Raw genomic sequence first — 25437 nt, 5'->3', positions numbered from 1 at the left:
GGTCCCATCAGGTGGATGAACAATGGATTTTTTGGTTCATTGGCAGTTTTGAAAAGTAAAAAACAAAAATCATTTCTTGTCAGACCAAAAATTTTAAAAAGTTAAATTGTCAGTGAATTGGAAAGTCAGGGGGAAAAATTGTTTCAGGTTGAACAAAACACTTCGTTTTGACAAAATCAAAGCATGCTATTTTGAATTTGAACCTTTTTGAACTTTCAAAAATGAAATTAAAAGAAATGTTCATGCTGACATATCAAAATCTTTCCTGTTGAAAATGTCAAAACTGTTTTGATTTTTCAGAATTTTTTTAAAGTTTCTTTCTGAAACAAAAAAAAATGTGTGAAATCAACACAAATTCATTTTTGATGGGGCCCAACGCAGTATCCCTGCACCATCCTTGCTGCCCCAGATTAGACCAATGGGCCAATCTGTCCCGCACTTCCTTAGGTCAGACCAGTGGTCCATCCAACCCATTCGCTGCAGTTGAGACCTATCTATGTAAGGCACCCAATCTTGCCTCTATTACCATAATACCTGAGCACCTCACAATCTTTTAATGTATTTATCTTCTCAACCCCCCATAAAGTGGGGCAGTGCTATCCCCATTTTACAGGATGGGAAACTGAGGCACAGAGAAGCTCAGTGACATGCCTCAGGTCCCCTAGGAAGTCTGTGAGAGAGCAGGAATTGAACCTCGGTCTCCCAAGTCCAAAGCTACTGCCATAACCACTGCATTACTGTTTGTAAAGCTCACTGCAGGTTAGTTCTATGTATTGTCCTTCACAAGAGGTTAAGAAAAATTGTCAAAGCAATTTTAAGGGAGGAATAGGAAAAAATATCCACAGTTTGTCTTCAAAGAAGCAGCAGGGGCCAAAAGAGATTGGGAAATGAGACCCTTATTTGGCAGTGAGAGATACTGAGCCATAAAGGATTTTATGTCTCATAATGGAGGAAATGGCCAAAACTAAGAGTGAGCCGGGGAAAAAGGAGACAGGGAAGAAAAAAAAGAAATGTAAAATTTATAGAGGAGCCGAATGCATAATGAACTCAAGCAAAGTGAGTGGTTCCTAGTGATTTAATGGGCACTGGCCCAGCAGAAGACCTCGCTGGCTCAAATCTTCCATGTAAAGCCCTTGTAAAAAACTAACATTGGACGGGGTTTAACTCAGGTGAGGTGAAAGGGCCCCGGATGAGTCCCTGTAAAGCATAACCTGTGGTAGAACTCACTGGCACTGTTCTCCACAGGCAGCCTTTCACCGCAGCCAAGCTGGGGGACAAAGACAGAGCCACAAGGAAGGGAGGTGAGGTGAGGTTAGGGATAGATAGATAGATGGGAGTGTGTAGGGGGGTGGATGGATAGATAGGTGAGAGATGTTTTTGGGAAGTGATGGGGAAAGAAAGAGGTATCGATTTTTAAACTGCAATAGAAAGAAAGAAAGAAAGAAAGAAAGAAAGAAAGAAAGAAAGAAAGAAAGAAAGAAAGAAAGAAAGAAAGAAAGAAAGAAAGACCATCTAGAGCAAAACCCCTGTGTTAAGGCGCAGTAAAACTGAAGCAGGGTGTGTGCCTATGAGTCTGAGTTATGGGAGGTGCCAGCAGAGCTTTGGCCCTAGAGCAAAGCCCCTGTGTTAAGGTGCAGTAAAACTGGAGCAGGGTGTGTGAGTCTGAGTTATGGGAGGTGTTCCTGGAATGGGGATTACTCCCCTCCCCAGTGAAGACATCATCTAGGCCAATGGTCCCCAAAATTCACTTCGTGCCCCCCTTACCTCTAGGAGAGCGCACCCCACAGTTTGGGGACCTCTAATCTAGGCATACCCCTCCCATTGCTTTACCACCATGCAATCCTCTGTCCCCATCTACTCCACTGCATCCCTCTCCCAGCTACACAAGGATCCAGGCAAATAAAACCTACCCATAAAACCAGGCGATTTACTGCACTTAATTTGATAGGCTACATAAACCATGAAATATAAACAACAGGACATAAAAGAGCAGCCAAAGCAGGTGGCCTTGTAACAAAGTGCCCTGTGGCCTGGACGGTCTCTCCTCTGCAAAGATCTGTTGCCGCGCAGTTGGGAAACTCAGAGGCTGGGTGCTAACACAGCAGGAAGGATGCTAAGGCAGGAAGATGAGTGTCTGCAATAGAGGCAGGAAGCAGGAGCGCTCTGGTCCGTGACTCCATAAACTCCACCATTATCCATCATGCCACAGCGCAAGATACAATCTCAACTCTATTACAATCCTGAGCCAACATAGGTATTGTGCAAAGTGGTAACAACCTAGGATCCGCACACACATACAAGGTGACATGCAGCTGTTGTTACACAGCCTCAGAAATTCATCCATCTCTGCTTAACTTTAGTTCAACCAGAAATTATTCCAGGGCCATCCTGTGGCCTTTCACCCTGGAGATCAGAATAGATTATCACAGGGGTACCTTCTGACCTTAGAATCTATGAACTTCGAGACTTTGCACTTGAAGCTGGCTGCAGCCCCAGGCACACCTCAGAGAGAGCATGATCGAATGGCTAAGCCCTTATGAGGGGAATGAGGACACCTGGGTTCTATTCCCGGCTCAGAAAGTGGGGCAGGAACTGTCTATTACTTTGTGCGTGTACAGTGCCTAGCAAAATAGAGGCCCAATCTTGGCTGTCCCTTAAGCGCTACTATAATACACATCGATAAAATTATAGCAGTTAGAGCAGCAGGGCTGGGTGTCAGGACACCATGGTCCTAGTCCCAGCTCTGGAAGGAGAGTGGGGTCTATTGGTTGCAGCAGGATGGGCTGAATCCCTGGGTTCTAGTGTGGTCTAGTGGTTAAAGCAGGGGGATGAGAATCCAGATACCTGGATTCTATTCCTATCTCTCCCATTACCATAATGCCTAGGAGTCTCAGTCATGGACAGTCATGGACCCCATTGTGCTAGGCTCCTTGTGTACATGTCTCCACACTAATGGCTATGCCGGTAACACTACATCAGTAAAAAGTCATCCCACAATCCACACAATTATACTGAGACAAACACTGTGTGCATAGCAGGTCTTAGACTGCAAGATCTTTGGGGCAGGGGATGTCTCTCACTATGTGTCTGTGCAGAGCCCGGCACAATGGGACCCGGATCTCAGTGGGTTCTGTGCAGTGCCAACACTATCAATTTGATCGACAGATCTATATCTATGCACTACCGTAACACCACTAATAATGTGTAAATCTCAAATCCCCTGAAAGACACAAATCTGCAGTGCATTAGTTTCTCTCTGACACCCTTTACCGAGAGGAACGATGGGACGAGTGGGTGGCTGAGCGACAAGGAGAGACAAATGCATGCAGGTAGCGGGAATGTGCGCACGTCTCTGTTATCTGCTTCTAATGTATGCAGTGTTGTGGCTATATCTCCGAGGCAGCTGGAAGCTGGTGTGTCAGCGTTGCCATTAGAAAGCTCTTATTAACATGGATTTATACGTCTTCTGCAGCAGATTTTGCAGCCTGACAGATGCCGGGGGAAGATTTAGTGCTGGAAGCAAAGTGAGGGGGGGGGGTGCATTAGTGGTGCTGGATTTTTTAATTGATAAGGGGATCTGCTTTTTGGGTCGTAAAAGGAAAAAAACCACCCCAGATTTCATCTGGACCATGGAGAAGTTTTGTTGGGATTTTTAGCTGAGTGATTTTATTTTTCAATCATCAAAAATAGATGTACCTATCGGCTGACTGAGTCTTTGTTGTGAGGTGGTGTGATTTATTGGTCAAGGCACTGGACTAGGACTCCAGACACTTGGATTCTGTTCCTGGCTCTGCCACTGACTTGCTGGGTGACCTTGGGCAAGTCACTGCCTCTCTGTTTCCTTCACGACTCTTTGTCTGTTAGAGTCTAAGGTCTTCAGGGACTGCCTTTTGCTGTGTGTCTGTGAAGAGTCAGCATATCAGGGCCCTGATATTGGTGGGGGTCTATGCAGTGCCTGACCTGATAGATCCATCAATCGATTGATAGACAGAACACCCAATGCTCAGCCCCCATTCCCATGTTGCAGGCCTACCCCATCTCTAATCCCCATGTAGCTCCACCTCCATAATTCAGGCTCCTCCCATTTCTCTCCCCTCTACAGGTCCCAAAGGTGTAACCCAGGGTCCACTCCCCACCACCCCCGGCACAATGACAACAGCATCCACGGTGACCTCCACGGTGGTGACCACAGCATCAGCCATGGACCTGCGTGACTGGCTCTTGCTGTGCTATGGCCTGGTGGCCTTCCTGAGCGAGGTGATGGCCAGTGGTGCGTCCTGCCCCTCGGTGTGCCGCTGCGACAACGGCTTCATCTACTGCAACGACCGGGGCCTGACTTCCATCCCAGCCGACATCCCCGACGATGCCACCACCCTGTACCTACAGAACAACCAGATCAACAACGCTGGTATCCCCTCCAACCTCAAGTCCAAACTCAACGTCCAGGTGATCTATCTCTATGAGAATGACCTGGACGAGTTCCCCATCAACCTGCCACGCTCACTGCGGGAGCTACACCTCCAGGACAACAATGTGCGCACCATCGCTCGCGACTCCCTGGCCCGCATCCCCCTGCTGGAGAAGCTCCACCTGGACGACAACTCCGTCTCCACTGTCAGCATTGAGGATGACGCCTTTGCTGACAGCACCCGCCTCAAGCTGCTCTTCCTGTCCCGCAACCACCTCAGCAGCATCCCGTCTGGCCTGCCTCGCACTTTGGAGGAGCTGCGGCTGGATGACAACCGCATCTCCACCATCCCGCTGCATGCTTTCAAAGGGCTAAACAGCCTGCGGCGGCTGGTGCTGGATGGGAACCTGTTGGCCAACCAGCGCATCGCCGACGACACCTTCAGTCGGCTGCAGAACCTCAGCGAGCTGTCCCTGGTGCGCAACTCTCTGGCTGCCCCTCCGCTTAATCTGCCCAACTCCCATTTGCAGAAGCTGTACCTCCAGGATAACGCCATCAGCCACATCCCCTACAACACCCTGTCCAAAATGAGGGAGCTTGAGAGGCTGGACTTGTCCAACAACAACCTCACCACTCTGCCCAAGGGCCTGTTCGATGACCTGGAGAGCCTGACCCAGCTGCTGCTCAGGAACAACCCTTGGTTCTGTGGTTGCAGCCTCATGTGGCTGAGGGACTGGGTCAAGGCCCGGGCTTCAGTGGTCAACGTGAGGGGGCTGATGTGTCAAGGGCCAGATAAAGTGAGAGGCATGGCCATCAAGGACATCACCAACGAGATGGATGAGTGCTTTGAGGCGGGTGCACAGGGCAATGCAGTGGCAGCCAAGACCACCACCAGCCACGCAGCTGTCACTACACCTCAGGGCTCCCTCTTCACCCTCAAGGCCAAGCGACCTGGGATCCGCCTGCCAGACTCCAACATTGACTACCCCATGGCCACAGGGACCGGCACCAAGGCTTTGGTTCTCAACGTCAAGCCATTGACGGCCGATAGCATCCAGATTAGCTGGAAGGCCATGCTACCTGCTGCTTCCTTCCGGCTCAGCTGGCTGCGTCTGGGTCACAGCCCAGCGGTAGGCTCCATCACCGAGACCCTGGTGCAAGGGGACAAGACCGAGTACTTGCTAACGGCCCTGGAGCCCAAGTCCACCTACATCATCTGCATGGTCACCATGGAGACAGGCAGCACCTATGTGGCAGATGAAACTCCGGTGTGTGCCAAAGCAGAGACAGCTGACACCTACAGCCCCACTACCACCCTCAACCGGGAGCAGAACGTTGACCCAATGGCTGGGCTGCCTCTGGCAGGGATCATTGGTGGGGCAGTGGCCTTAGTCTTCCTCTTCCTGGTCTTGGCAGCCATTTGCTGGTATGTCCACCGGACGGGCGAGCTGCTGACGCGGGAGAGGGCCTACAGCAGGGGCAGCCGGAAGAAAGACGACTACGTCGAATCGGGTACCAAGAAGGACAACTCCATCCTGGAGATCCGAGGTCCTGGGTTGCAGATGCTTCCCATCAACCAACACCGAGCCAAGGAGGAATACGTAATCCACACGATATTCCCATCCAACGGCACCAGCTTATACAAAAGCACCCATACCATCGGCTACGGCACAACCCGTGGATATAGAGACGGAGGCATCCCAGACATAGATTACACCTATACATGATGGAGAACCATCGCTCCCTCTCAACCCCCACACCGCCCCATGCGGCTGCCACCGGATGGCTTACAAATCGAGGAGAAACTATTTTCTCTAACAGAAACGGCTTGAATGGCAGGCATTGGGGAGAAGGGAGGGAAAAACTATTTTGTAGACCAAGGGGTGGTTAAAAATTAAAAAAAAAAAGACATAATTTATATTTAATATTCCAGATTTCAAACGAACAACACGTGCTCATGGATCGTCATGGATTGAGGAGAAAAAGCTACCTATTCATATCTTTCCTCTCGTGTAAATCTATTTTCTTTTTCAGGAAATAGGTTATAAAAGAAAAAAAAATTCAACACACAACTGTCATTCCTGACTGCTGACCGTTGACGGTTTAGCCATCCCCGCTTCAGATAGGAGAGGAGGATTTTTCTCTCATTTTAATGGGATCTACTTCCAACCCTTTCCTGTCTTTATTCCCATAACTGGTTGCTTGGTTTTACTTTTTATGCCGCCTTCGTCAACGGTTTTGTTAAGAGCGAACGGATTTGGATTTCCCCCCTCTCCCAAAGCTGGGGGGGAAATGGGAAAATATTCCATATTGCAGCATAGTTCCTGGGCGCGGACAATTGAATTGGACCCCTTGGTTAACTCCAGACACTTCAAGTAGAAACATTATCTAATTCAATTCATAGCTTTGTCCATAGCAAAAAAAATTATATATATATATATATATATATATATATACACACACACACACACACAAACCTCCTCATCATCATTTTCTTCCAGACAGCTCGGGTGATGGCTTCCAGGGGATAAGGTGCAGGATGCTGATGTCCAAATGTATCTCAGGTTCCATTGGGTCACATATATTTGGGGGAAGAAGTGGATTTCGATTCAGATTCCAGCACAATAGGCTTCGGTGGAAGATTCTGCCTTTTGGGCCAGGTGTTGGGAAGCAGGAATGCACAGGGGGCCCATGGTGCTAGGAAAAACCCATTCTGGGTCACCGCTGGTTTGGGAGAATCCTGCTGAGATGGTTAGAATTGCTCGAAACAAAGCCACAATGGTACTTTCTTTTTAAGAGCAGGACCAGGCAGGTTTGCTCAGGAAGCCACAAAGATATATAAGCAGCCCCAATTAACACTCATCTATCTTCCTTGGAAAACCCAGCCTTGACTTTTAACTTTCTTCTCCTTTTATTAACATTCAAAGGTTTTAAAATTACACCCAGGTCCGAAATCAGGATAGGAGCAACTGGGTGCAATTCCATGGGCTTGGGCCTGAATGTTTTAGGAAAGGTGTGTGCAAGGTCAAGTGCAAGGACATGGTACTACACCCCAGCAGTGCTGGGGATAGAATCCAGGCATCCTAACTCCCAGTGTCCCCCCCGCTCTAACCACTAAACCCCACTCGCTCAGGTGCACAGATCTAGCCCTGGGCTAGAACACATGCATAAAGAATCCGCTGCAGTGCCACTGTGCTCCTGTGAGGCTGTATCTCAGAGCAGGGTTTGTGGAAGGTGCATGGCGATGCCCTGGTGCTAACTACGGCATGTGGGCCTTTGTCACTAGCAGCCGAAGTACCAGATCTCAGAGGCTCATAAGGTCATCACAGAGTGGACACAGGATCTAAAGTCGCTGAAAGAGGTCTGGGGGAACCAGTGAGGGGGCTGTACCAGCCTAGGCATGAATATTCACTTGCCCCCACTGCTGCCTCCTCCCCCCACACACACACACAAAACATGCACACAGAGAAACACAGAGAAAGACAGGTGTTTGTCCAACCCGTTCTGACATATCTCCAATGACGGAGATTCCACAACCTCCCTTGGAAGCCTGTTCCAGTGCGTAACTACTCTTCTTATTAGAAAGTTTTTCCTAATATCTAACCCAAATCTCCCTTGCAGCAGATTAAGCCCATGACTTCTTGTCCTACCTTCAGTGGACATGGAGAACAATTGATCCCCGTCCTCTTTATAACAGCCCTTTACATATTGGAAGGCTATTATCAGGTCTCCCCTCAGACTTGTTTTCTCAAGACTAAACATGGCCATTTTTTTTTTAATCTTTCCGCATAGGTCAGGTTTGCTACACCTTTTATCATTTTTATAGCTCTCCTCTGGACTCTGTCCAGTTTGTCCACATCTTCCTAAAGTTTGGCGCCCAGAACTGGACACAGTTCTCCAGCTGAGGCCTCTCCAGTCCTAAGGAGAGTGTGACACTTACCTCCACTGTCTTACCTATGACACAATGATATTAACCTTTTCTGCAACTGCATCATATAGTGGATTCATATTCAGTTTGTGATCCCCATAATCCCCAGGTCTTTTTTGGCAGAACTACCACCTAGACAGTTCTTCCCCATTTTGTAGTTGTGCATTTCATTTTTCCCTCCTAAATGTAGTACTTTGCACTTGTCTTTAGTGAATTTCATCTGAGTGGTTTAGACCAGTTCTCCAATTTCTCAAAGTCATAAAATGTTTTCAACCCCTCCCAGCTTGGTGTCATCCACAAATTTCATAAGCATATTCTCCTTTCCGTTATCCAAGTCATTAATGAACATATTGAATAGTACCAGACCCAGGACAGACCCCTGCAGGACCCCACTAGATACACCCTCCCAGTTTGACGGCATACCGTTGAATTACTCTTTGAATTCAGTTCTTCAACCAGTTGTACCCACCTTAAAGTAATTTTATCTAGACCACATTTCCCTAGTTTGCTTATGAGAGTGTCATGTGGGACTGTGTCAAAAGCCCAATATTAAGATCTATGTCTACCGCTTCCCCCCTATCCACTAGGCTAGTAATCCAGTGAAAGAAGGAAATTAGGTTGGTTTGGCATGACATATTCTTGACAAATCCATGCTGTCTGTTACTTAGTACCCTATTATCCTCTAGAGGCTTACAAATTGGTGGTTTAATAATTTGTTATTATTTCATACATACATACACACACACACAGTTGAAAATCCTTGATTCTGGAGAATAGGAATAAATACAATTATCTGGCTGATTGGAGAGCCGGCAATAAATATCCCATTAGCAATATCTGTAAAAGGTGCTGTCTCCTTGCTGATGGCTCTGCCAGTGGCTTTCATCCTTTAATAACTAAAACAATCCCACATAAAACACTTTTACCTGCTTATGACAAAACAATAGATGCCAAAACTAAACGAATTCTAGACCAGATAACCCACAAGGATACAGAATAAAACTCCTCTGTCTTCCAGCCCCAAGAGGGGGAAAATAATCCCAAGTAAGGGAAGTGGCTAAAAGATTTGATTCTGCATTGTCCTGTGTCTTGTTTTGTCACTTATTCCAGTGCAAAATGAGCTGCTGTTCTGATTAGGTGGCATTTCACACCCATTTTGCATAGGCATAAAGGACAACACTTGGCTGTAGGGCAATGTGTCCTGCATTTAGACCCAATTCAGCAAAGCACTTGAGCACATGCTAGACAAGTCCCAATGGGTGCATTTTCATTAGGAAAAAAGGTGTGTTAGCTAACATGAGTTAATATCCTAGTGAAGACAAAGCAGTCTGTAGTTTTAACACACATTAGTAGGTTGAAGTAAAAACTAGTGGAGAGCCCTGACCAAGATCAAGGCCACATCAACCTGTGCAACAGAGATACATAATGAAAGACAGCCCCTGCCCCAAAGAGTTTACATATAAATAGACTAAGAATGGGACGGGATACAGAGGCAGAGAGAGGGGAAGTGATTTGCCCAAGGTCATACAGCAGGTCAGTGGCAGAGGTGGGAACAGAACCAGGTGTCCTGAATCCTAATCCTTTGTGCCATCCATTAGAACACACTGCCTTCCTAGAAACGAGCCACTTTGGGTCACATATCAAAAATGGTTTAGTTAAACTGGAGCAAACTGTGTGAACTATTTGAAACTGGTTTATATTGGTTTGACTTGTGCCTGTACGGCATTGTGTATATGGGAAGGTTGCACCAGTATAAAAAGAGTGGATAGTCTTACTTCAATTTGAACCTGGTTTATATCAATCCTGTATACGGCGTTGGCGAGACTGATACTGAAGTACTGTCTCCAGTTCAGCAGGCCATATTTTAAAAGGGATATTAAAAAATTGGAGAGGGTGCAGAGAAGACCCACAAAAATGGTTCAAGGGCTGAAAAAAATGCCTGCCAGTCAGAGACTTCATAAGCTCAAACTGTTTAGCTTTTCAAAAAGATCAGGAGGTGACTTTGATTACTAGTAAGCACGTACATTCATGGGGAGAAAATCGTAGGCCCTAAAGGGCTCTTTAATCTAGCAAAGGAAGGCAGAACAAGACCCAGTGGCTAGAAGTTAAAGTCAGACACATTCCAATTAGAAATAAGACACCAATCTTTCACAGTGCAAGTGATTAACCATTGGAACAAACTCCCAGGGGATGGGGTGGATTCTCCATCTCTTAGGTGTCTCCAGATTCACACTGGCTGCCTTGCTGGAAGATGCTTTAGCCAAACGACAAGTTACTGGACTCAGTACAGGGGGAACTGGGTGAAATGTTATGGCCTGTGTTATGCAGGAGGTCAGACTAGATGATGTAATTGCCCCTTCTGGCATCAAACCAATGGAGTACAGTCCACACACAGTCGCACCCACTTATCTATATCGGTTTAACATTAACATCTTTAGCTAAATCGGTACAATTTCTGTGGACAGCCAAGCTCTACATTTATCAACACAATCTAAATCAATATGAGCCAGGTTTAAACTGATATAAGGACATCTCCACAGACTTTTGCACTTATTTGTCTGAACACCAGGTCTTATATCTTGCTTATAATCAAAATCGTGCTCATCTCATCTCATCTACAACCAGAGTGGCAACAATTATTACTATTTATTATTTGTATTATCGGAGCCCCATTCATGGACCAGGACCCCAATGTGCCAGGAGCTATACAAACACAGAAAAAGACACAAGTCCCTGCTTCAAAGAGCTTACAATCTAAGTGTAAGATAAGAAACCTGGATACAGACAGAGCAATAGAGAGTATGGTGATTTTAATCTGAGTTAGTAACAATCCCTAGCATTTATATAACCTTTTTCATGAGTAGATCTCAAGGGCTTTACAAAGGATAAATAGCATTATCCCCATTTTAGAGGTGGGAAACTGAGGTACAGAGGGGGGAAATGACTTGCCTAAGGTCACACAGCAGGCCAGTGGCAGACCAAGGAATAGACACCTGGTCTCCTGAATCCCGGTGCAGTGCTCTATCCATAAGACCACATTGTCTGTCCAAATGCAAGCATTCAAAAATCAGAAGGGTTTTTTTTTTTCAAAACCTGTGGGGTTCCTTTTATTTGTCTTCCAGATGTCACGTTCTTCTCTATAACCAGGAGAGCTGGAGATTATTTTTTGACAAGGCTGGCAGTCATGAGAATCCAGGAGTGCAACCTGCATTATAGACAAACCCCCAGATCTGCCCTTGTGCCCACATCTGCTTTTACACTTCACCCCTTGCAAACTGCAACTGCAATTCCGGAAAAGCTTGGCTCTGATGTTCCTTGGAAAATACAGCTTCTCCAGCTGATTATGCCGCTGGTCTATCCCAATGCAAATTTATGCAGCTAATTAGCCACTTGCCAGAACAACTGAGGGATAGGATGGAGGGATATTTATTTACAAAGTTCAAAAGAAAGTCATTTTAAAGTAGGAAAAGTCTTATTGCTCTTCCTTTCCATTCACATCCATGGCAAGGTAAAAGACGACAAAAGAAAGGCATACAGCGGAGCTTATATTTATATGATTAACACTGCATGAAAGGATCCAGCCCTCAGTTCCGGCATTCCACCTCCCACGAAGTGTAATTTTATTAAGTGTTTAACTCTACACACAGCACTTAACAAATGGAGCTAATTTGAACTAGTGCTCCAAGAGGACACGTTTAGCACAATGCAAACCTGGTGCTCATTAATTCAGGTGATTCGAGCATGTTTCGCTTATGTCTTTCCCTTCCGTGCACCTGGAGTTTACAGTAACAATTTACAGCTCAGCTTGCAAAGCTGCCATAATTTAAGACAGAGCCATTCAAACAGGTAAAAAAAAGTTTTAAAATGCAAATGATTTGCCTTTATTTATTTATTTGTTGCCAAAAAAATCAGTTGCTAAACTCATTAGCTGAAACGAAGCCACTTAAAGGTGACACTGAATATGGATTTTTTTTTTAATGTCTGCCAAGGGTTGGCTCCTTCTGCATGAAGCGTCAGTGATCTTGGCTCTTGGGGGCCTAGGGTAACCAGATGTCCCAATTTTATAGGGACAGTCTCAATACTGGGGGCTTTGTCTTATACAGCCACTTATTACCGCCCACCCCTGTCTTGATTTTTCACACTTGCTATCTGGTCATCCTGCAGGGGCCCAATCCTGCAAATGCCATGTGAAAAGCAGGCATGAGACCAACCAGAATATTTCATGCTCACTTTGCACTAGTGTGAACGAATGAGAGTCGAGCCCTGTAGCTTCCACCATCAACATTTGATCCAGGTGGAATCTTGAGCCTAAAGACAAGCACAAAAATTCTCCGAGGAAGCAGTCTCGTCCACAGACTGTCTCTGTACCTTACAATCTAGCCTCACTACTAGACATCACTCCCCCAACACACACATTGAGCTATCTGTTCAACTCACTTATGCCATCCAGCTTGATCGCTGCCTAGGGCTTTTAATTGGAGTAACAGCAGACACTGTTCTTTGAATAGCACATAATCATTTGGCCTGAATTCTCCACTGGCTTCTTAAATTTTCTTCTTGTTCCCTTCCATTTTTGCAGAGCCTGGCTTTTGCAATCCCAGAATCTGGAGCAATTTATCTCATCCCTCCCTCATCCCTGGGAGTTTAAAGAGATATGGGATAAAATTTTCAAATGTGCCTAAGTGACTTAGGAGACAAAGATCCATATTTAAAAGTGACGTAGGTAATATAGCGCCTAAGGCTCATTGAAAGCCAACAGGATTTAGGCTCCAAAGGTATTTAGCAAACCTGATCAAAAATTTTCATACAAAACAGTTTTCTGTCAGAAAATGCTGACTGGATTAAATCAGAATTTTTTTTGCTGGATTTCATCAGCATTTTTGTAGGAAATTATCCAAATTGTTTTGTTTTTAAAAGGGAGGAAAGCTTGGTTTTGATGCTGCATTTTTATATTCTAGTATCATATTGTCTAAAAGTCTAAACGAGACATTTTGACCTTATTGAAACAAAATAATTTTGAATTGTTCACAGAATGGAAATTCCATTTTTTGGCCAGCTCTAGTATTTAAGCACTTAAAGATGCAGATGGGTGCCTACTAGGATTTTTAAATGTGCCTAAATGAGCTAGGTGCCTAAATCCCATTGCCTTTCACTGGGAGTTAGGTGCCTAACCTGCTTGGGGGCTTTTGAAAATCTCACTAGGCATCTACCTGCATCTCTAGGTGCCTAAATACCTTGGTAAATCTGGCCCTAAGTCACTTTTACAAATGGGTCTTGAGCTCGTAGGTCACTTAGGTGTTTTTTTAATAGAGGTCCCTTCCTAAAGCTTTTCTCCTCCCTTAGAATAAGCTTAGCTACTTTATTCTTTCTGCGGCAGATATCTGGGCATGATCTATTGATTAGGATTGGGGGGATGGGACTGGGAGCCAAGACTCCTGGGTTCTACTCCCAGCTCTGTTGCTGACTCACTCCATGATGTTGGGCAAGCCACATACCCTCTGTGTGCCTCAGTTTCCCCCAAGAGTAAAACAGGGATTGTGAGACTAAATTACCTAATGCTTGTAAATTGCTTCTTGCTGGGAAGTGCTACAGAAGTGCACAGTATTGTTATTTTTAATAAGTTGTGGGAACAGAGTTGTCCCTGCTCTTTGACATTCAAAGCAAAGACAATCTGGTGGAATGGTGGCCCATTTTCACCTCAGTCAGCAAGATGAGATTAAAGGCCAGCACTCTGGATCTATCTAATTTCATCTGTTTGTGACACAGTGTTCCCAAACAGTTTAAAATACATCCCGAACATAGGAATCAAAAGACTAAATCAGACCCATGCGCCATGTAGCCCAGTATCCTGGCCAGATTCTTCAGAAGTATGCTTGCATTAGGCAGATGTGGGATAATCTACCCTCTACAATCCCTAATAGAGGTCAGTTTAAGCCCTGAAGCATGAGTTTTAATATCCCTTCTAATGCTCATTTGGTTGGCATTAACTATTTTAACTCTGGATATTCTTGCTACCCAAACATCCAATCCCTCTTTGAATCTTTCAAAGGTTCAAATCATCAGACCTGATGTTTTAAAAAATGAAGCTTTAGGGTGAGAGTCACCCTTTCAACTAATTAATTCAAGCAAGCATCACAAGTCCTGTTTTGATGGTCATATAGACAAGTTAATAGAAATACCCTTGGCCCAGATCTGGGTGCCATCAGTTTGACAGCAGTGTAACCCCCAGTTTGAAACTGATATGACTCCCAGAATTTGACACCAGTGTGACTCTCATCTTGAAATGGTGTCACTCCCAACTTGAAACTGACATAATTCCCAGTTCGACACTGGTGGGACTCGCTGACTGCAGTGGAAATTACTCCTGATTTACACTGGTGAAACGCTGATCAGAATCAGGGCCCTTATGCTCGCAATCAGTGATGCAGCCTTTACAAACAATTTCTTTCCTTGTCAAGGAATATTAGTCCCCTTCTCATCCTCACTTTGATGGACAGAAACTTTAGTAGAGGAGACATTCATTTTTGTTCCTTAAGATTGTTGTTATGAGATCATGAGATACTGGTTTGGTTCTTTGTTGACTTGACTCTTGTGCACTCATTTCCACCAGCGCAAAGTGAGAATGTAAATATTACCCATTCTAATTAGGTAGCACTTTGTGTGACATTCAGGGAGACAAGAAATGGGGCCCGTTTCATTTTGACTTCAAAGGCAGTTTTGCCTAAGTAAATTCTACAAGCTTTGCCCCTGGCTGTGCTGTAGTCTGGATGGGGGCTGGTATCAAAACCGGTGGCATCAGAACATGGTTCGCAGGGCATCTGGCTTTTTGGCACCGCAGTTACAATTCCAGGGAGGGCTAGATCGATTTTCATACGTGGCTAGTAAACAAAGAACAGGATTGTCTTTGAGGCTGGGGAATGCAAGGCAAAAACAAATGTATCTAAAGAGGCCTAGGAGTTCCAGCTCCTATTTGGCCTCTGTTTAAATATATCAGTATCCATTGAAGAATTTACAATATACTGTAGCCTCTACATAATGCTACTCTTACTGCTGGGGGCACTATCTAAACAGCACTCCCTTCCACTACCACTCTTAGCCTTCGAAACCTTATTTTCACTGGTTGTTGCAAGAAAAGCTATGACAGGACTAGAACCTTTGGAGCTGTGAACTCCAAGCAGTTGGTTGAAGTAATAAAGTGGGAGTGAGGTAAAGGTCAGTGATGAAGGGGGCAGAGTTAAGGTTCGGTAGTGGGAGTGAGGCATACATTAATACACCTCTATCCAACCCCAAACACTCCCTCTATCTTCTATCCATCCCCAAACACACCCCTCTCTATCTATCCAGCCCCCATCCAACCTTCTATCCATCTACCTATCTGCATACACATCTTTATATTGATCTCTGCATTCACCCATCCCTCCCTCTTTCTCCACACACATTTCCTGGGTTTGGGAGGTTTACGTTTGCATGTTCTTAACGTAAGTTTAGCCACTTTGCACATTCTGGAAAGGCACATGGCAGCAGCAGGCAATCATAAGTCTGCCTTAACCAAGTTTTGGGGTAGTTAATCGACAGGGAAAGTATTGCATAAAGCGAGGAGCATGGCTAGCATTGTCGCTGTCATCTTCATGGCTGTTAATTGACATGCAAACCAATCATCCCAAGGAGCAGCTCACCTTCCATTCCCCCACATAATCCAGATCAGAGTTGGACTGGCGCTCAGCCCAATGGACATTCAGCAGCTCAACACAGCTGCAAAGAAAGTCAGCCCCTCGCATAGCATCATGAAAAGATTCAGTTCAGCTCCTTGCAAACTGGACCTCGCATAGCATCATCAGACAGACTCAGTTCTGCAAGGGATCCATGGGACCTCAAACAGCACCATCAAACAGAATCAGTTCAGCATTATGTTCAAATTCTGTATCTTCACATCAGTGGGACCACAATCCCCCCACTCGTCCATCCCTTTTCTTCTTCCATGCATCTGCTGAGCCATGCGCCGACGGAGACCAGCCTGGTTATCCCATCTCCTCGCCACCAAAATAAGGGTTCTTTTCTGAGAAACCAAAGTGCACTCATTGCGCGCCCTTTGGCCTCTTTCCTTTAGGTGCCTTGAAATTTTCAACGTCTGAGATGAATGTGTTCCTTTGTCCCCCCCTTTTTTTTCATATAAAAATAAAAAACAAAACAAATGGACAAAAAAAAGTATGAGTTTAAAAGAAAAAAATTCTTTCCTTGTCCTTTCTTGAAATAAAATAGAAAGATTTAACTTTTATGGTGGTTTGAGTCATTCTCTCTTTGCCTGCAGGGGTGGGGCTGGGTGTGAAACTGCAAAATTAAAACAAAGGCACTGTCATGTAGAGGAATAAAAGTGGATTGGTGCTAGGCTAGGCTTGGAGAGTGAGTTGGAAGAGGGCTACCAAGGGAATTATATGTTGCTTTTTCTCCGCAAAGCACTGCACCGAGGCCCTGGGAACAGGTAAGCATTTCCATCCCCAAGGCCAGAACGATGTTAGTGTATAAATATTAAGGCAGCTCCTATAACCAACCTCTATCTATCCATCCATCCGTCTCCATATATACTCTTCTATCTATTCATCCATCTCTTTACACATTTTTCTCTATCCCCATATCACCTTTCTTTCCATCCCCATGAACATCCCTCTATCTATTGCTGTACACAGCACTCCAGCTATCTGTCTAGCCATCCTTCCATTTATCCATCCCCAGTCATATCTATTTGTCTATCTATGGCCACCCCTACCTCTCTGGATGCCAGGCAAAAAAACTCCAGGGCTTGTAGCAGGGGGACAGGCATTGGCCATGATGTAATGGGGGATGTGAAGGGAAGAGATGTGAGGGGAAAGGCAGTAGGCCGTGGTGTGAAGGGGAATGTGAGGGGAAGGTCTAATGCCCTTCCCCGCTCATCCCCCTCACACCATGGCCTAATGCCCTTCCCCTTACACAGCCCCTCACTCCATGGCCTAACGACCTTCCCCTTACATCCCCTCTTCACACAATGGCCTAAGGCCCTTCCCCTCATGTCCCCTCACACCATGATAGGGGAAGGTCATTAGGCCATGGTGTGAGGGGGTGAGAGGGGAAGGGCCTTAGGCCATGGTGTGAGGGAGATGTAAGGGGAAGATCGTTAGGCCATGGTGTGAGGGAGATGTAAGGGGAAGATCGTTAGGCCATGGTGTGAGGGGATGTGAGGAGAAGGGCATTAGACCATGATGTGAGGGAGATGTAAGGGGAAGGTCGTTAGGCCATTGTGTGAGGGGGATGTAAGGGGAAGGGCATTAGACCATGGTGTGAGGGAGATGTAAGGGGAAGATCGTTAGGCCATGGTGTGAGGGGGATGTGAGGAGAAGGGCATTAGACCATGATGTGAGGGAGATGTAAGGGGAAGGTCGTTAGGCCATTGTGTGAGGGGGACGTAAGGGGAAGGGCATTAGACCATGGTGTGAGGGGGATGTAAGGGGAAGGTCGTTAGGCCATTGTGTGAGGGGGATATAAGGGGAAGAGCATTAGACCATGGTGTGAGGGGGATGTAAGGGGAAGGTCATTAGGCCATGGTGTGAGGGGGATGTAAGGGGAAGGGCATTAGACCATGGTGTGAGGGGGATGTGAAGGGAAGGGCTTTAGGCAGAGACCCAACTCCCAACGAATTCTCCATGGTTTCCTCACATACACAAAACTTCCTGTCCAGCTCTCATTGCTCAGAGAGAGGGCAGAATGGGGAGTTCCAGGCACAGAGGAAGGGAAAAACACAATAAGGATTTAGCCTCTGAAGCTTTTCTGCCTGACATGGAGACATGGCTGGCTGGCTAACAGGTGCAGAGATTTCTTTAACTGAAATGACAGGGACATTTTCCCTGGCTTATCCCGCGAGGTTGGAGGCAGAGATGAAAGTTGGAGGCTCACCCCGCTAGTCATGTGGAGTGGAGGCAGAGATGAAGGGCTGGAATTTACAGACTGCATTTGTTTGTTCTGTAGATGTCATGAGCGCTAGGAGCCGACTTCTCCTCTACCCCACCCCACCCCCAACTTGGCACTCCGCTATGTTCCCCCCATCCTCAATCTACCTTTCAAATGCCCCGGAGAAAATTATTTGCTGTCAGGAATAACAATGGTTTTTGCTATATTTAACCAAAAATCCAAGCTCATTGCTTCCGCATTAGACCTGATTTCATGTCTAGTTACAGGTTAATGGATATTTCCTCCTTACCACATTGCATGGGAATGCCATTTCTCAGCTCGGGAACACGCTTCAGTGGCAGCTTTTGTGCATCAAAAGCAGGCTGGGGCTTAAAGGCTGGGGAAATGATCACACCTGCAGAGACACTCTAGTGACCTGTAAGGTACACTGTGCCCTAGTCCAACCACAAGCTATCAGGCTCCATGCAGGAATGGCTGGGTGGCTTTCTCTGGCCTGTACTTATGCAATAGGTCATAATGATCCCTTCTGGCTTTAAAATCTGTTACCTCAGCTGTCAGCGCACACATTATAGGAGATACTACATTCACTGGGCCAGCTCTCCAGCTGGTGTAAATCAGCATCACTCCATTGGAGTCAATGGGCTGCTCCTGGTTAGGGGTGATGACAGCAAATAATTTTTTCACCCTCGCCAGCAAAATGCCTATGGCCAATCCTGCATGTCCCCTCCCCATATTCCCCCATGGTACCTGGCGAAAGAAATGTAGGCAATAAGATGACACCGGGATTAAAGGGACAGACCCAGAGGGCGTACAAGAAAAAGCTGTCAAGAAAGATGTGACGAGTCCTTAATTATAAGCAACTTCCTGAAGGGCCAAGGTCACTCCATTGGGGACTCTGCTATGTACCTTGATTCTGAGAGCAGCATGAAACCCAATTGACACTAAGAAGGAAACATTTTAGCCTGAATAGTTGAGGTCCAGAAAAGGCCACATGCCCAGTCCACAATTTAACTGGCCAGCTCTGGAGGCTGGAAACAGAGGTTAAACCTGCCAGAAAACAGAAATATTAACGTCCTTTCCAGACTGGAGAAAAGCAGCTTCCCGATAGGCATTATTTATATCACAGTGATGCTTGGAGAACCCAGGTGTGACTGGGGATCCGTTGTGCCAGGCAGCGTAAAGACCCCAACTGAGATCAAGGCTCCCATTGTGCTGAGCATTGCATAGACACAGAGTAAGAGACGGTTCTTGTCCTGAAGAGTTTACAATCTAAACAGACAAAAGGCAGAAGGGGAAACTGAGGCACAGAGATGGGCAGTGATGTGCCCAAAGTCAGTGGCAGATCAGGAATAGAACCCAGGTGTCCTGACCCTCAATCCATTACCTTACCCACGAGACCAAAGTGCCACTGAAAATCTTGCCATTTCATTTAGAAAGGAGCAGCACACTGAGATACAGAATAGCCCAGCAGTATGTCCCTGCACTGGAACTAGAAGTTGTGGGTTCAATTCCAACTCTGCTACAATCTCCTTAGGTGAGTCACTTCTCTTGTTGGGCCTCAGTTTTCCATCTTTAAACTGAGAATAAGAATCCATCTCTTACCTATCTAGACTGTAAACTCTCTGAGCCAGGGACTGTCTCTCACCATATATCTGTGCAGCACCTGACACATCAGGGCCCTGATCTCAGGTGGGAGTCTATGCAGTGCCCAGCCCAATGGGGCATCAATGTCAGTTGGGATGTCTAAAGGAAAGCTGATCTCTTGCAAAATCTGGCTTCTATCATATGGACTAAAGGATATCTGTCCCTCAGGGGAAATCCTCTCCCAGGACAATCCTACACATTCGGCGCAATCTGATGCCTCCCAAATGGGCAATGACATCTGGGGTGGTCTCTCGTGTCATCATTTACACTAGTGTGAAGTAAGCAGACAATGCCCTCTAGATTGTTTGACATCCATCCGGCTTGACTGCATGAGGTTGCTCTTTCGAAATCTCTGGGACTTGGGGGTGGATTAGCAGGGATGATACTGCAGGAAGCAGCTGGGGTTGTACTTCAGATCAGGGAATTTGGAAGTAGGGTTTTAAACAGGGTGGGGTACTCATTTCTGGATAGCTCTTTCCGAGTGGCACGCGCCCTGAATCAAAGCACCCCTTGATGCATGGCATGTCTCCAAAAGCCTACTGAGGAGGAGTCGGCAGGGAATATAAAAGCATCTTAAATCCTCTTTTATTCACCTAGAGCCTTGGGCACCTAATCACCTCTTCAAAGCCAGCCTGGGCTGGTGCAGAGGAGAGGAAATATTGTAACTGGATCTTTCCTGGGGCTCTAGCAAATGGATTCGTCGTGGGAGAAAGGATTCAGCTTTTCCTTGTGTTGCTATAAGGGGGAAAACCCAACAGTGCATCTGCTGGAATATCCAGGTTAGTATACAGGGGAATGGAATTGCCTGGTGTGAAGACTCTCACAGGACTCTGTGTTCTTATCCATTGGTATAAGTGACTTGTGCTTTGTCTGTACTGGGTTGGGGGCCGGGGTTGCATTAGTGCAAGACACTAGTGCTGGTGTGTTGCACTGAGTAAAGTATGATTTGCAGCAGTGCATACTCCAATGTAAAAAGTAACTTGCACCAGTGCTAGTCCCTCGTGCAGACAAGTTGTACTGTTGTGAACAGACTTGCATAGTTTAAGGCCCTAGAGCAGATTTGTCACTCCAGTGTAGAAAGTGACTCACCCATTTGAAACAAAGGAGTTTTACACCAGCACACTCTTTGATACTAGTGCAATGGTCCTGCCAAAGGGGTTGCCACAATACAGATACAAAAAGAAAAGGAGTACTTGAGACTAACCTTAGAGACTAACCAATTTATTTGAGCATAAGCTTTCGTGAGCTACAGCTCACTTCATCGGATGCATACTGTGGAAAACAGATACAGATACAGCAGCGCAAACATCCCCCACATCTCATGATTTTTAAGACAATCTCAGGATTTTTCATGGTGTCTGAATGCTTCAGACTGATGATGCCGGGAGGCTTGGATAAAAGAGCATGGAAGACAGGGAGCTGAGGTAGCAGCATGATTGAGGAACTCTGACTGAGTTAGCCAGCGAGATTGCAGCTGTATTTAAGTATCCCTTTGGATCAAAGGCAACTGAGTGTGAAGGTAAAAGACTAAGCCACTTCCTTCTGCAGAGGAAGGAACAGCAGGACTCCAGCTCCTGCAGTTTGGTGTCTCTCCCAGTACCCCCTGCAGCCCCCTTTGGTCTGGAAAAGCATCCCTGTGAAAGAGACAAAGCCCTGACAAAGGGTGGTAATGATAACTGGCATTTCATTTTTTACAGGGAGTATTTTGCACAGAGAAGCAGGAGGGGCAGAGAGCAGAGCACAGTAGGAAATAGGCAGCACTTGGCAATGCTGAGCTGCAGCGCTGGGGTAACACACACACTGAAAGGGCCCATGGGACTGGGAGGGAGTGCGGTGCCCCAAAAGGGTACATGCACACGCACAAGCTTTGTTTTCACTGCAGTCTAACCCGGACATGGGTGCTCAGAAGTCTCGCTCCCTCTCAACAAAATCGGATACATCCACACACGCATGCATACATACCAAATGTGATTCAGAGATGGTGAGGCCAGACAGGACCCTGTGATTATCCTGTCTGACCTCCTGCACAGCACAGAGAATGTCACCAACTGATTCCTGCCTCCAGCCCGTAGCTGGTGCTGAGCTACAGCACATCGTTCAGAGAGCTATCCAATTGTGACCTGAAGAACGCAAGTGACGAAGAATCCATCCTGTCCCTAGCTGCTCCAATGGTTAATTCTCCTCCCTTTGAAAAATGAGTGCCTTATATTTCCAGGCTAAATTTGTCTAGCTTTGGCTCCCAGCTGTTTGTTCTCGCTTTGCCTTTGTCTGCTAGATTAAAGAGCCCTGTGCTCTCAGAAATCTCCTCCCCATGTAGGAGCATCTAGACTGTGTGATCGAGCCGCCTTCTCTCCAGTCTGTGAAAAGGACAGATAAATGCAGCTCCAAAAGTGCTGCATTAACAAACGCACAAAACTAACACAGCTGACATAGCAAAAATTCCCCCTGGGTAAAGCTTAACAGGCTTCCTCTGGGAGCTCCCGACCCCCACCCTTTGCCACGCGCCAACTGAACCCAGCATGGCTTCATCTGGCACTCTGCCTGCCTGCCATGTGCTAAATGTTCCCAGATTGCAGCTGATGATGGGACAAGCCTGCAAACTGCCTGTTTAACCTTTTGCAATCTCCCTTTCAGTGGAAGCGGGAAGCGAAATAATGCAATCGGCTACACAGCTGATAAGAGAGTCATTAGCAACAGGAGTATCACACATCTTATCTCCACATCATAGTGGTAGATAGAAGCAGATCAGCGATATGAGAAAGGGTGTAAGGTTACCACCATTTGTGCTATAGGAAAACTACAGGCCCCACACTGAGATCAGGGCCCCATTGTGCCATGTGCTGCACAAACCCCAACTGCAATCAGGGCCACATTGTGCCAGGCACTGCACACACCCCGACCAAGATCAGGGCCCCATTGTGCCAGGTGCTGCACAGACCCACCGAGATCAGGACTCCCATGTGCTTGGTTATGGTCTGTGCAGCACCCAGCAAAATGAGGGCCCCTGTTACCTCTTGGCATGTGTACAGAGCTCAACACAACTGGGGCTCTGATCTTGGTTGAATGACCTTGTGCAAGTCTCATCTGCCTGTCGTGCCTCAGTTTCCGCATCTGTAAAACAGGGATAACGATACCAACCTCCTTCATAAAATGCCTTGAGATCTATGATGAAAAGCACTAGCTAACACTGTGTGTTGTTCTTATTAATTATTATTATCCAACATTCTCGTTTGCTTGGAAAATCTGTTCCGGATTGTGGGTGTTGAGCAGGGCTAGTTGTAATATTCCTGTCAAAAACATTTCTCAGTTAAAAACAACCTTTTTTCACCCCACAAAATGAATGCTTGTTTCCAGTTGGTTTCATTCAGAATTTTTTCCTTAATTTTTTTCTGCTCAATACCCTAAGTTTTTCCAGTTTTTTTGCAGGAAATTGGGGCAGGGGGGAGGGGGAAAGGAAACATTTTAATATTTCTCCTGAAAAACAATTAGCATTTGGGTCTAGCTCTGGCATGAAGCTTGTTTGCAAAACGGGGGGTGGGGGAAGGGGAATCCTCTGTGCCTCAGTTTCCCCATCTGCATGAAGGGTATAATGATTCTTGGGTTGCTGGGATGAACATATTGTTGTGCTGAAATGTGCTAACAGGTGCCATGGAGGGGGTCATGAATCTGCAGACAATCACAGATCCTGTTAAAGCCTGTGGCTGTGCCAAGCGCTCTCAAAAGGAGTGTGGGCCCAATGAAAGGAGCAATTGAGCATCTTTACGTAGTAAAACCAACTGCAGACAATAGAGGTGACCGCCAAGGACTGGGAGGCATGGCAGGTCAGAGATAAACCCTGTGGGCTGAGCGGTTTCCCTGGATGCAGATGCAAGTGCTAGGAGATCAGTTGTAGGCTGTGTGTGTGGGAGACAGGTAGCCAGGGGAAGCAGTTGTAAGTGGGAGCCTGAGGGGGAGCAGAGAGACAGCGATTCTTGGGCACAGAGCCTGCTGGAGGGGCAGATGTGGGGATTTTAGAGCAAGGAACCAGTCTGTTGTGGGTTAGTTCTGCTGCATTCAGGGTAAGACGACTTGTAAATAAACAAGATTCCAGGCAGATTAGACCTGACTCATACGGCTGCTTTTCCATCCATGCCCAGATGCCCCCATCTATACCCAAACAAGGCCCTGAACACTGGCTAAGTGCTCGGGCAACAGTATAAGTAGCTGGGAAGCATCCATCTGGGGACCCTATAAGGATTCTCATGTCCCATCAAGGATCCCACATGTAAACCATCCCCCTAATATCTAGAGCAGGGATTCTCAAACTTCATTGCACCGTGACCCCCTTCTAACAACAAAAATTACTACATGACCCCAGGAGCGGGGACCAAAGCCTGAGCCCACCCAGTCGAGCTCCACTGCCCCGGTGGGAAGGATGGGATCAAAGCCAAAGCTCCAGGGCTTCAGCCCCAAGTGGGGGGGCCTGTAACCTGAAGCCCTTGGGATTTGGCCCTGAGCGGTGGGGCTCGGGCTTCGCCCCCCAGCCCCAGCAAGTCTAACGCCAGTCCTGGCAACCCCATTAAAACAGGGTCACAACTCACTTTGGGGTCCCGACCCACAGTTTGAGAACTGCTGACCAAGAGACTAGCTCCATGCCCTTACACTGCAAACCAAGCATCCTCATGCTCATGTCAGGGCCTCGTTAGCACCAGGGCCCCAGATATGGCAGCTACAAGCCTGTTGCAAAACCCTTTGTCAAGCATGCTTTGAGGGCGTTAAGCAGAAGCATGTGTGACAAGCGGTTAATGTTGCTTGAACTTCCCTTGGCAACTTTCCCCAATTGCTGTCGGAGCAATGAGCAGTGCCAGCCAACGCATGGGAGTGTATTTAAACAGCTGCTTTCGACCACAGCCAGTCAGGTGGCTCAGAGACCAAATAACACTGCGAGGGGCTCAAGACTTGATAAGCAGCTAGAGGGAGCCATCTCACAGCTGGTGTAAATCACAGAATGTGTAAGTTTGGGGCCCCATTGTACCGGATGCTGCACAGACCCTGACCAAGTTTGAGACCCCCAATCTTTGTTAGGGTTACCTTGCAAACCACACACCACTTCAAGGAGACAGCCCCAGAGCAGGCTGCAATTGGAGTGCACACAGACACAGGGATTAGGGGCACACACAGGGGAATTCAGGCAGGAGAGAATCCAAGATGCAGCTGCAATTTTAATAAACCCCGATCGATGCACAGGGCAGCAAAAGGGTTCCTTTCCCCTGGGTTCTTTTCATGCCTGTTCCACTTGAGATACCAGGCAGCAGCTGCCTTCACATCTCAAGCACCCCTGGAAACAGTGGGGGTCCTTTGTAGCAGAGCAGTCATGCCACACAGATCTCCCCACCCCTCTTTTATAAGTCGGCTGTGAAATGTGAAAGGTCATCAGGTGATGAGTTTTAATTAAAACAGCTATAAAGTGAGGTGACAGCTGCGTTTTGCAAGTGCATATGCTGGCGGGGGGGAGGGTGCACCTTTGGTCATAGTTAAT

The 25437-nt window shown here is 46.7% G+C and overlaps 2 protein-coding genes across 4 annotated transcripts in view; one reads left to right on the top strand and one right to left on the bottom strand.

Moving 5' to 3' along the window:
* FLRT1 (fibronectin leucine rich transmembrane protein 1) overlaps positions 1-6772 on the top strand; it is an 84537-nt gene extending 77765 nt beyond the window's left edge. For both annotated transcript variants that reach the window (XM_073354839.1, XM_073354837.1), the window contains exon 2: positions 4103-6772. In XM_073354839.1, coding sequence (XP_073210940.1) covers positions 4150-6135 — 1986 coding nt within the window. In that variant the 5' untranslated portion in view covers positions 4103-4149 and the 3' untranslated portion in view covers positions 6136-6772. The remainder of the gene's footprint in view (positions 1-4102) is intronic.
* The window catches only part of MACROD1 (mono-ADP ribosylhydrolase 1), a 185176-nt gene that overhangs the window by 137073 nt on the left and 22666 nt on the right, over positions 1-25437 (bottom strand). The gene's annotated exons all lie outside the window — the stretch shown is intronic.

Source organism: Lepidochelys kempii, chromosome 7, assembly GCF_965140265.1.
Source record: "Lepidochelys kempii isolate rLepKem1 chromosome 7, rLepKem1.hap2, whole genome shotgun sequence".
In the NCBI taxonomy this organism is placed as follows: domain Eukaryota; kingdom Metazoa; phylum Chordata; order Testudines; family Cheloniidae; genus Lepidochelys; species Lepidochelys kempii.
This window is presented reverse-complemented; position numbering and strand designations above follow the sequence as displayed.